Below are 13,220 nucleotides of genomic sequence, written 5' to 3'. Positions count from 1 at the left end.
ACTTATTTTTTCAAATTTCAATTTTGCCCTCATTTTTTTTGTTATATTATTTTTTAAATAAAAAAAATCCAAACCCTAGTTTAAGACCGACGACCAACCAGATCTGCGACCGTCGGCCGAGGCCGCTAGGGGTGGGGTGAACCACGGCGGTTGTCACCTGGGCCGCGTGAACCCATGCGACGGACGCTAGGCATCGTTAGCCTAGGCGAGCGCGTGACCCCGCCCGAACTCACATGGCTCGGGTGATGGCCGCTGGTTGCCGTGCGACCCTGGGCGACCGTCGCCGGGGTTCGCTCGACCTCTGGAGGTTGTAACCTTAGGGTTTAGATTTTCTTTTTTTTTATTATTTAAATAAATATGGCAGAAAGCCCCTTTGCAAATTTGTTTTGCCAAACACTAGTTAGCCCAAAGCTATTTTTCAAAGGATTTTTTTTTTTTACCAAATGTCATTTGCATTTCCCCAAAGCCCCTTAAGCTAAAGGTATTTGTATTTTCCCAAAGCCTATTTCCAAAGTTGAACCAAACCCACCCCAAATGCGAGTTGGGCTAAGAGATCTTTCTCGTATCCTGCAAATTGAAGCTATATCAATAATTTCTTTGCATTATTTGGTAATTTAAAATTTTCGTATACTTTTTTTTGGTCAGAAAAAAATTCTTATACTGACTATCCTTATTCCTTAGGCTTTCAATCATCAATTTTTTACATGCAAGCATTACGTGTGCTGGGTGCACGTCTGCTAATATATGATGCAACAAGCATGCCTCTCCAGTATATCTATACAGGTGACCCGTTCTTCCTTCGTTCTGCTCTGACTTGCGTGGGATTAACCAAATCCGAAGTTTAAAAGAAGCCACCTGTAGATGACTAAAATAAAACTCAGGTTGCTCAACTTCTGCAAATTGCTAGAAATGTCAATTCGACCTCTTCAAACATCATACCTGGACCAGCAGGTCTTCACCTAATGGTATTCGTCACTTTGCAAATATTTCTGATCAATTCAAAAGAAAAAAAATATTAACAGATACAATAATCATCGTCTGTCTTGTCAAATAGAGTGACGTAAGTGTGAATGGAATTAGTTGTCTGAAGTTGGAGATCGTAATATTAATAATGAATGCACATGTAACATGACGGGCATGTTGGTACGACTTTACACTTTATTTTTATTGAATAACTTGAGATGTGTCCTAACACCATATATCTTAGTGCAAATGTTGAATAAGACTTGATGATCGATTGGTTGCACTTCAACGCTCCTGAGCTATCCATCATGTGCTTTGATTAGGTCAATAGTAATGAGATTTTGCACTACAAATATGGTCGGTTGACAAATAGTTTTTTCATATTCATCAAATTTTGGGAGAGGATCGGCTGGACAGTCGACACGAGGCCACAATCGAAAGTTGTTTCTTGAGCTCTCATCCATAGGTTTTCCAGGTCGGGAATTAGAGGTCATACGTTCGAACCCACCAACCGCGTGCAAACTGCGTGAGTCAGGATTAGCTGCACGGGTTAACGGCCTGAACTTAAGAAGTTCATGGGTCTTGAAAGGTATGCCGTGAACGCATATAGTTGGGGATTTGTGCTTTGCTCCTGGACTATAAAAGAATAAAAAACAAGGAATAAGAGAGAGAGGGGAGGGCATTTGTGCTGTTTAGAGTTAGCTTCTTTTGACGTGTGATGTGTTTTTTTAAAGATTAACCTTACACGTATATGACAGAAGAGTACATGAATGTCCGCAACGTCGATGTTTCTAACCGTTCAGCGAAAAAGAAAATTTCTTTTGGGCATGGTAAATATGTAACAGTGGTAATAAATTCCGTATCATGGTGATAATATCGTGCAGATGTTAATTTATTGGTACGGTTAGCGGTTGTAATTTACAAACGGTACAGCGATTTACGACTGTCAATGTAATCGTACTCTGTTCAATCTTTTAATAGACTTAACTACTCATACTCAATTCCTTGTGGTAAACTAGTTATCATTTTCGTAAGATACAGCCGTTAACCAACACTAATTGTGCAAGTATGTAAGCAATTCATATTCTACTAGCTGAAGACGCACTCACTTGTAAAAGCAACGATTGTTCGTTATTTACCCGAGTATTCCAATCTTGTAATGTTTCGTTAGTATATTGCTAACGATTAGAGCCATCTTCTAAATATTATGCAGACATGACTAATATACCGTATATTCTGCAAATCCTTCAACCATTTGACATATTGTGTATTTGCCACGCGGTCAAATTTGTGTCAAGAATGGGGAAAATTATCAAAAAAAGTTCAAAATTTATTGTAATTGTGTCAATTTAGTTCTTTTTTTTTTTTTTTTGCCAATTTTAAGTCCTAAACATTTTTGTATTTGCGTGAATTAGTCCATTTTGTGCTGCCGGTATTGACGTGGATAATTTTTTTTATAATTTATATTTTATTTTTTCTTTTCTTTCTCTTTTATTTTTTGTCTTTCCATTGTGGTTGGTGAGGGTCGCCGGAACTCGCCGTCAACTAGGCGAGGCCAGCCACGTATTTGTTGAGGCTAACAAGGCCATGACAAAGCTGGCCTCGCTCGTGGCCGTACCTTGCAATGGTATGGGTTCACAATGCACAGCCGCGGGCGAAGGCGATCAAGGCCTCGCTAGTTGATGGTGAGATCGCCTTCACTTGCGGTCTCGACGGCCTTGCCTAGCCTAGGCAAGGCTGGGAATCCTTCGTTGACCATAGTGGGAAGGAAAAAAATAAAAGAAAAAAAGGCTATAAATTGTAATTATCTATGTCAGCGTCGGCTGGCCAAATGTACTAAATTGGTACAAGTGTAAAAGATTTAGGAATGAATTGACACAATTACAATTGAGCGGAAGGATACCCCAAGTGTCAATATTTGTGTATGGTGCTCACTTTGGTATCAATATCTATCGCTAGCTCATTTACGTACCAAATTAGAGAAAAAGCGATTAGCTAAGTGCCAACGACGAGAAATTTCGGCCAAATAGTTCATGCGGCATTTTATTAATTTTTTTAATTTTATGTGGATTTTTCTTTTAAAAAAGGTAGTCCATATGCCAATTTTGTTTTAAAAAGAAGTCCATGTGGAAAATTTTTATTAGAAAATTCAGTCCCATGGCCACTGACTTTTACAAATTAAGCTATTTTCATTAAAATTTAAATTAAATGTTTTTTAAAAAATGAAAAACTAAAAAAAAAAAGATCTTCTTCACATAGCGGCGAAGGCTTGCATAGCCTTTGCCGCTACTGCCCCACCATTACCGGCAATGGTCGGCAAGGGTTGGGGATGTGTCAGCAGGGGTCGTCGAGCCCCAATCAATCTTCGGTAACCCTCGCCAATAGCAATAGTAGTGGCAAGGCTCGACCTCGCTAGCCATCGAACGGGGGATGTCGGCCACTAGCGAGGGTTCGATGACCCCCGCCGGCCGATCTTTGCAACCCCTACACGTTTGATTCATCGCCAACCATCTCTAGAAACCCTACGCCCAGCCTTATCTCTCTAAAACCTTCCCTTAGCTCAAGTTCTGACATGCCTTCTTCAATCATCTTTCTCTCCCTCTCTACCGTGTATTTTGTTGCACTGAATGAGGCAAAAGGAGAAGGATGAAAAAAATGGAGAAATTGATGGAATCGTCCAAGCAGATATGACTTGACTGGCGGAGCTTTGTGGTGTGTCACTGTGGGAGTGCGCTCTACAACCTTCGCTGTTGTAATTAATGGGTTAATGGCTCAACTTATATCCGTGTGACCAACATGCATTTGTGTTTGTGTAGCCGACGTGCTCTTATGTCGGTGTAACCGATGTGTATTTATATCTGCGTAACCGACATGGTTTAATGGGAGCGTAATCGATGTGCACTTATGTCGACGTAACCGACGTGTATTCATGTCAGCGTAATCAACATTTTCCTGGCCTATAAATAGACTTGTTTCCATAGCTCAGAATTAGAACTCACAACACGTAGCACACTCCTCTAGTCTCTCATAGTTGTCCTCCAAGTGTGCTGGTTTCGAAAAATGTTCGATAGAGTCTTGTTCGTATAGTGTTGATACAAACAGGTTCGAGGTGTTATTTCTTGGGAGGTATAGTTTGTGAAGCTACTTAGCACCGTTGGCAAAAACTAATCGCCTTAAGGAGATTTGGCTAGCTGTACCTCACCTCTTGTCGAATTCTTTTTTTTTTGAATTTACAGTATTCGGCAAGTTCATTTGTTTTGTAATCTTTATTTGTAAAGATTGTACATTGGCTTGATCGATATTAAATATTGTTATCGCCTCTATGTTATTATTTTTTCTAATTACATACAAACATTGTTACGTATTTTCCCGATACGTTAACGTGTGCGAATTATTTTCCAACAATCTTAAGGCGATTAATGCTTATTCTCTATTTGTTTGGTTTTATCAAAAAAACGTGATGGCTGATAACAATCAAGTATCTAGTGATGTCCAGAATGTTTTTGAGGACGTTTCTTTGGTCGATGCGACCAAAGCCGATGGAGTGGTTCTCCCATCAAGGGGTGGTTCAATGGCAACAACTACTGCGGGCCTTCGGGCTGAGACCATCTATGGTGGTGTGGGTATTCATCAACAGGCTTTGCCTTCCTTGATGATACCATATCATACAACAAATGAGAAACCAAATAAATTCACTAGTGTGGGCTTTAAGCAGTGGCGAAAGAATATGTTATTCTATTTGACCACATTGAATCCGGTCAAGTACTTATCAAAGGTGTACCTGATAATTAATCTAGATGAGCAAGATGTCACGACGCTAGGGGCATTGCAGGCTTTGAAGCACGGGGACTTCCTATACCGAAATTGTATCCTTAACTGTTTGGTAGATTTCCTTTATAATATTTAGTGTAACATTAAAATTGCTAAACAGTTGTGGGAGTCCTTAGAGAAGAAATACAAGATTGTGAATGTAGGCACCGAGAAATTCGTGGTTGCCAAATTCCTGGATTTCAAGATGATGGATTCTAAATCAGTCATGAGGTAGGTTCGGGAATTGCAAATAATTCAGAATGACATATTTGCTAAGGGAATGTTACTCAGTGAATCATTTCAAGTGGTAGCTATTATTAAGAAGCTACCTTCGGGCTAGTCATACTTCAAAAACTATTTGAAGTACAAATGGAAAAAGATGAGCCTTGATGATCCCATTCTACGCCTCAAAATCAAGGAGGACAACAAGAAGAATGCAAACCCTTTTATCGAACTGAAGGCTAACATAGTCGAATCTTCCTGTTCTAAGTAGGATAGGAAAAGGAAGAAATTTTTTCAAAGAAAAAGCAAGCAAAATGAACAATTTCAGAAATTTCAAGGGACATGTTTTATTTGCAATAAGCATGGCCATCGTGCTAAGGATTGCAAGAAGTGCTCGAAAAAAGGCAAGGGCGGTGGTGTACCCAAGCAACTGAATTTGGCAGAGCAAAAAGATAATGAGAGACTTACTATTATGGTGTTGTCCGAGGTATCCTTGGTGTCAAACAATACCGATTGATGGTTGGACACAGGTGCCACAAATTACATTTGTGTGGGCAAACACTTGTTCTCATCATACGAGAAGGCTGATGAAGATGAAATGCTTTATATGGTTAACTCTACGATTAGCAAAAATTGCTGGGAGAGGAAAGGTGATCCTGAAGTTCACCTCCGGTAAGGAGATTGCCCTGCCAAATGTGTTGTATGTACCAGAGATCCGGAAGAATCTCATTTTGGCTCCATACTCATCAAGAAGGGCATCAAAATTGTATTTGAATCCGACAAGTTTGTACTTTCTAAAGGGGTAACGTATCCGGGAAAAGGGCACTTGAGTAATGACCTGTTCAAAGCCAATGTGGTTGTCATTGATGTAAACTCGAAATTCTTGTATCAAAAGACTATTAATAAAGAGAAGTCTTCAGTTTATATTATTGTATCTCCTCATCTATGGCATGGTAGATTAGGACATGTAAACTATGGTACAATGAAGAAGATAGTAAACTTGGGGCTAATTCAAAATTTTGAGTTGGATGCCCATTACAAGTGTGAGACTTGTATTTAGGCTAAATTTGCTAAGAAATCTTTCAAATCCACTAAAGAATGAGTGAATCTCTACAACTAATCCACAGTGATCTATATGATTTAAAGTTTGTAGAAAGTAGAGGTGGAAAGAAGTATTGTATCACTTTTTTGGATGATTGTACTTGATTTTGCTATGTTTATCTATTAACTAGCAAAGATGAGGCTATGAACATGTTTATCAAATATAAAAATGAGGTTGAGAACCAACTTGATAGACGAATCAAAGTGCTTAGGTCTGACACATGAGGAAATATAGTTCTTCCAATTTAAAGGAGTTGCATGTTAGTTTGGAGATAATTCTCCAACCGACTACATCTTATCCTTTACAGCAAAATGGAATTGTTGAAAAGAAGAATAGAACTCTAGAGGAGATGGCTAATGCCATGCTTTTAAGTTTTGGTTTACCTCAAAACTTGTGGGGGGAGGCGAGATTAACTGCGAACTATATTCTTAATAAAATACCCCACAAGAAAAAGGATAAGACTTCATATGAGTTATGGAATGGACGGCTACCATCCTATAATTGTTCGAAAGTGTGGGGGTGCCTAGCCAAGATGACGATTCCTCCTAAACAAACTTGATGGTGTCCTAAAACAGTGGATTGCATATTCATCAATTTTGCTTAAAATAGCAGTGTATATAGATTTTTATTCACAAATTTGGAAATGCGACAATCTATGTCAATACTATCGTAGAATCGGGGGATGCTGAATTTTTTGAGGATATATATCCAACGAAAAGAAATCAAGGTGAACCTTCTCATAAGAGATTAAAAAATTTAGAATCCGAGAATGATGAAGTTGAGATCAAGGAAGCTGATCTTCGAAGGAGCAAGAGGCCGTGTATTGCAAAATCTTTCGGACGTGACTTTCTAACGTACATGTTAGAAGGTCAGCCTCAAAAGTTCAAAGAGCGATGTTAACTCCAGATGCTCCTTTTTGGAAATAAGTTGTTGACAATGAAATTGATTCTATCCTAAATAACCATACTTTGGAATTGGTTGATCTTCCATATGGAAATAAATCAATTGGATGTAAATGGATGTTCAAGAAGAAGCATAAAACTGATGGTTCCATTGATAAGTATAAAGCATGTCTTGTTGCCAAATGGTTTAGACAAAAAGAGGGTCTAAACTACTTTGATACTTATTCACCTATAAAAAGAATAACATCAGTCAAGATGTTGATTGCTATAGTTGCGCTACACAATTTGCAGTTACATAAAATGTATGTAAAAATGACATTCTTGAATGGTGATCTCGATGAGAAAATTTATATGGAATAACCTAAAGGATTCAAGGTAAAGGACGAGAAACAAAGTGTGTAGACTTGTCAAATCATTGTATGGACTTAAACAAGCTCCTAAACAAGGGCATGAGAAGTTTGACCATGCGATGAACCAAAATGGGTATAGAATCAATGAATGTGACAAGTGTGTGTACACCAAATCTACCTCTATTGGATGTGTACTTATTTGTCTATATGTTGATGACTTGCTTATTCTTGGAGATAATGCTGAGGTTATCAAAATCACCAAGAACGTTCTCAAGAAGAACTTTGAGATGAAAGACTTAGGTGTTGCGAATGTTATACTCGGCATCAAAATTATGAGGAATTCTGACGGTTGGGTTTAACACATTTTCATTATATTGAAAAGGTAATCGAGAGATTTAAAGGATTTGGCATTAAAAATGCAAATAATCCTTTTCTACTACACCTAACTTTAAGAAAGAATACTGTAAATAGTATTAGGCAGTTGGACTACTCTTAAGTAATTGGCAATCTCATGTACATCAAGAACCACACTATACCGGATATTGCATACTCAGTAGGAAAACCGAGAAAATATATAAGCAATTCAGGTCACAAGCATTGGAATGCTTTGTTGAGAGTATTATGGTATCTAAAAAATACTAAAGACTATATTCTACAATATGGTCAATATCTAGATGTGTTGGAAGGCTACAGTGAAGCCAACTAGATTTTAGATTCTGATGAATCTAAATCAACTAGAGGATATATGTTCACGCTAAGAGGTGCCACATTATCATGAAAATCCCCAAAGCAAACTCTAATAGCACGATCCACGATGGAATCAAAGTTTATTACTTTGGATAAATTTGCTGAAGAAGCAGAGTGGCTTTGACAGATTTTAGAGGATGTTCCGTTATGGCCAAAACCTATACTTGCAATATGCATTTATTGTGACAATCAAGCAGCAATTGCAAGGGCACATAATATGATATATTATGGTAAGTCTAAACACATTCGTCGTAAACATAATACCATAAGGCGGTTGCTCTCACATGGAATAATTTTTTTGAATTTTGTGAAGTCAAAGGAAAACATTGTGGATCCGCTGACAAACAGTTTATCGAGAGAGTGAGTAAACTACATATCGAGGGGAATGTGGTCAAAAGCCTTAACCCAATAAAAAATCTCCGAGGTGGAAACCTAACCTATGCGATTGGAGATCCCATGGACTAAGTTCAATAGGACAACATAAATTTTGAAAACTCTAGAATGAGCACTATCTCCCATTCCTATGAGGAAATAGTGGTTCCTATAGGGTTTTAAGGGTATGCTATGCATTTAATGATTTCTATAGCTTGGATTTGAACATCCTAGTATGGTATGGTAGGATACCTTTGATAGGAATGCACCTATATGCGTGGAGCTGGCTAACTCTATGAAAATCTTTAAAGGCTGAATTTTTTAAAGCATGCATGAATTTTGAGAGGTTTAGGGCTGAAAGAACGAACACAATCAAGAACCAATCTTGACTTAGAGATACTATGTGTGAGGTCTATTGTTTGGGCTTATACCAAGAATAGGCGGTTCAAGGTTAAGTCTATCGACTGGTTAAGTAGGTCCGATAGGCTTTCACTAAAGAAGGTTCAAAGCGAAAGCTTCCTATCTTGATGTAGTATATTTCCACAAGCACACTTGAAATTCCTCGAGTCTTAGTTCTGTTGTATCATTATGTGGGAAATTGTTGTGATTAATGGGTTAATGGGTCAACTTAATGTGAGTGTAACCGATGTACTCTTATGTCGGTGAAACCGACGTGAATTTATATGTTTGCAAAACCGACATGGTTTAATGGGAGCGTAACCGATGTGCACTTATGTTGGCATAATCGACGTGTATTAATATCGGCGTAACCGACTTTTTCCCGGTCTATAAATAGACGTTTTTCCATAGTTCAAAATTAGAACTCACAACTCTTATCACACTCCTCTAGTCTCTCGTAGTTGTCCTCCAAGTGTGTTGGTTTCGAGAAGTGTTCGATAGAGTCTTGTTCGTATAATGCTGATACAAATAGGTTCAAAATGTTGTATATTGGGAGGCATAGTTCGTGAAGTTGTTTAGCACCTTTGGCAGAAACTAATTACCCTAAGGAGATTCGGTTAGCCATACTTCACCTCTTGTCCAATTCTTTTTTGAGTTTACGATATTCGGCAAGTTCATTTGTTTTATAATCTTTATTTGTAAATATTGTACATTGGCTTGATCGGTATTAAATATTGCTATCACCTCTTTGTTGTTATTTTTTCTGATTACATACAAATAATGTTACGTATTTTCCCAATACGTTAACGTGTGCAAATTATTTTCCAACACTCGCCTCATCGGCCATCGGTGGGGGTCGCTGGCAACCGGTTGGGGCTCGATGGACCCCGCCGGCCCATCCCCACCCTCTTTGTTGTAACTTGTGTTTTCTTTTTTTTTTTTTGAGCTTATTTTTAATTTTTTAATACTACATGAAATTTTTTATTAATTTTTGGATTTTTTTTTATTGTTGACTGGGATCCTTCGACGAGCCACGTAGACTCCATGTAAGATTTTTTACGGCACTCATCGAAGTTGGCACTCAAATAATTATTTTTCAAAAAGTTGGTACTTAAGTGATCCAAAAAAATTAACATCAAAGTGAACGCCTTATATAAATATTGACACTTGAGGTATCCTTCTACCATTATATTTGGTTTATATCTTTTTTGGTAATTTCTCGTCTAAGATAGAAACTTGTTAGCGGGGCACTCTCAAAGATGCAATTGAAGGAGTCCTTAATATACAAGTAACACAAAAATAGTGATATTACTGTCGTTTCTTTGCCTTAATCATTAATGAGGGAAATTTGATAAATTGTAATTTTTTTTCCGTCTTTCACTGATCTTGACAATACAAACCTATTATACACAATTATTCTCATGGAATGTCCCAGTGCCGTTCCATCCCTGTGACTATTTTTTCAGATAAACTATCTTCATCAACCTCAGCTTTTAATAGTTTTCCTCCCATCAAATTCTCACGAGAGAGAGGGTCAGAAAGACCGTTCAACAGCCCACAGAAGACGTTGAATAAACAAAGCTGGAGTAACATGTAAAACCTCGCAGTCGTCGCCGGAATTAGACGGTATTTTATTTGAATTTTGAAGTCACTTGCATTTCGTGCGCCGATTTAAGATCTCATCTATCGACAGTTCATGAGTGCTCTAATCTTTATTCAAGGTCAACCCCACCACTTTGGGTCGGCCATACGTGGTTTGCTTTCTCGGAAATTGGCATGTTGACCCCACAGTTTTCCTGTATTTCTCAAACTGACACCCGAGTTTTGAGTCACGTTCTCTCTTTAGGGTTTGAATGTTACCATAATAGCTTCGGACTGGTCAGTGCAGATCAGATTCTTGAGAAATCCAGTCCTGTTCCGTGAAATTACACAGGTTCTTAAATGATTGATCAATTTAATTAGTGTACGGTTTATTATTAGATTAAATGGTAATATCGACTTACTTGATAGTGACATAGCTGTCTCCCTGCAGACCTAGCTGTATACTAAAAAACAAGCTTATTTAAGATTATTATGACACAAAAAAAGGAAGAAATTCAATTTGGATAGCTACAAAATCGGAGAAATCAAAGAGAGACATGGACTATTTTGAGAAAATTGTTTAAAATCACGGGCCAGTGCATAAAATAAGGTAATATCGAAAGGAGCACTAACTAATATAGGAAAAGCATTGAAAAAATATTCATGAAGCTTCCTTGTGGGTTCCATGTTCACAGCTTGCAATGGCATCAAATAGGTTTGACTTTGATATTTTCCCATCTTTAGACTTCCACATCTAACTCTCTTTATTCCTACTTAACCACGACACTATTCCTCGACATCTTTCTCTTCACATTTCAGCGTTAGAAGAGCCACCAAAAAGTTCAGATTGCGAAAGGGGCAATCAAAAAAGGAGAAGCCATGGATTATCCTCTGGATTTCCGGTGCCCCATTTCGATGGAGGTCATGGAGGATCCGGTCACCATCGCGACTGGCATGACGTACGAGCGCAGGAACATTCAGAAGTGGTTCTTTGCCTACAAGAAGAAGACCTGCCCTGCCACGATGCAAAGCGTCGAGAGCTTTGACGTCACGCCGAACCACACCCTCAAGAGGCTCATCATCGCGTGGCAAAGCGAGAAGCGGCCTGGAAACCCCTTGCCGGCAGTCCGTGGATCAACCGAGAGGCGTGAGCAGATCGTGACCTTGCTGGAGATGCTCGAGTCCTCCCCCTTCAAGGTCACCTCATTGAAGAAGCTCAAGTTGATCATCGAGACCGACGACGAGGCGAAGGCCAACTTCGTCCAGTCCGGAGGCATCCAGATTGTCGTCCGGATCATGAACCAGGTCCTCGAGGAGGGATCGGACTTCAGCATCTTCCGAGCGTGTGAAGAGGCCCTCGGCGTTTTGCACCAGCTCTTATTGTCCGAAGAAGCCAAGATCTTGGAGAAACTATCGAAGCCCGAGTCAATGAAGTGCGTCGCCGCAATGCTTCAAAGAGGGAGCGCGGAGGCGAGGATTCATGCCACCACCATCCTCAGGCAGATGGCTCAAAGCGAGACGCATTGGACTTTTGTCCTCCAAGACCATGGCATAGATCTCTTCAAGTCCTTATTGGAGCTGGTGTCGGACGAGATATGCACAAGGGCGAGCTCATACGCCCTAGAGGTCCTTGTCGAGATGCTCTCCGCATCAAAGAAGAGCCGAGTGAGAGCGATCGAGGCCGGGGCCGTTTGTGTCCTAGTAGAGCTGTTGCCCGAATCGAACCGATCAAAAAGCGAGAAGATATTGGCGCTGTTGAAGCTCCTATGTGAATGCGCCGAAGGGCGATTGGCCATTGTGGACCACGGGATGGGGATCGCCGCCGTGACCAAGAAAATGCTTCACGTCTCAAGTGCAGCAACGAAGCTCAGCGTGAAGATCGTGTGGCTGATTGGCAGCTTCCACCCGAGCGAGAGGGTCTTGGAGGAGATGCTGATCTGCGGGTCGGTGAAGAAGCTCTTGGCGCTCCTGCACATCGACGGCCGGTCGTCGACGAAGGAGAAGGTCATCAAGATGTTCAAGTTGCATGGGCAGTCATGGCAGCGTTGCCCTTGTTTCCCTAATGAGTTGAAGGGCTATGTGGGAATGGTAAATAGCGCTTGAGAGGGAAAATGGAAATGATAATCAGAAGTTGATGTTAGATACAGGAATTTAATACAGTTTGCCCCATTGAAAATTATTTGCTATAAACTTTTTTCCGATAATAGTGAAGTATGGTGGACATAGAGTTGATTTCTATTGCCTGGAAAATTGGCTTTTTATGCTACATGTTAGTTACAATATATACTTTACTATAATGAGCAAAGATTAATGTTAGTCCTTGGTTTTTTTAACCCCATTGCAAGGTATGTTTCCCGACCTGTTTAACTAGTTAAGATGTGCTGACATTGGATATTCTTAATCGGTTTAACTAGTTTAATAGATATATTAATGAAAAATAGTTTAGGTATATTGCCACAAATTCGTACTACTAAAATTATCCGTTTGGTCTCCAACATAAAGTTAGATTAACGCAGAAAATTACAAACAATTATTTACATATGAATATGTGCTCGCGTGGCACGTGTCGAAGATTACTAATAATCTAGATGATGTATCTTTATAGAGAAAACCAGCGAGATGTGCAGATTTGCACGTGCCGAAGACTACATACATTTTGTTTTTTTCTCTATATTGCTCAATTAATTTGTTTACTTAGACCAAAAAACAAAAAAATAGTTTTTTTACATTTACTCCTAATTCAGTTTCATTATTTGTCTGAACTTTGTAAAA

The 13,220-nt window shown here is 39.2% G+C and overlaps 1 protein-coding gene across 1 annotated transcript; it reads left to right on the top strand.

Annotated features, from left to right (window-relative positions):
- Positions 1 to 11,237: 11,237 nt before the first annotated feature.
- Positions 11,238 to 12,693, top strand: LOC115755566 (E3 ubiquitin-protein ligase PUB23-like). The gene has a single exon (XM_030695020.2). The coding sequence runs from the start codon at positions 11,328 to 11,330 to the stop codon at positions 12,549 to 12,551; it is 1,224 nt and encodes a 407-aa protein (XP_030550880.2). The 5' UTR covers positions 11,238 to 11,327; the 3' UTR covers positions 12,552 to 12,693.
- The last annotated feature ends 527 nt before the right edge of the window (positions 12,694 to 13,220 follow it).

The sequence above is a fragment of the Rhodamnia argentea genome, chromosome 9, assembly GCF_020921035.1.
Source record: "Rhodamnia argentea isolate NSW1041297 chromosome 9, ASM2092103v1, whole genome shotgun sequence".
NCBI lineage: Eukaryota > Viridiplantae > Streptophyta > Magnoliopsida > Myrtales > Myrtaceae > Rhodamnia > Rhodamnia argentea.
Note: the sequence above shows the minus strand (reverse complement) of the source record. Positions and strands in the feature narration are given on the sequence as shown.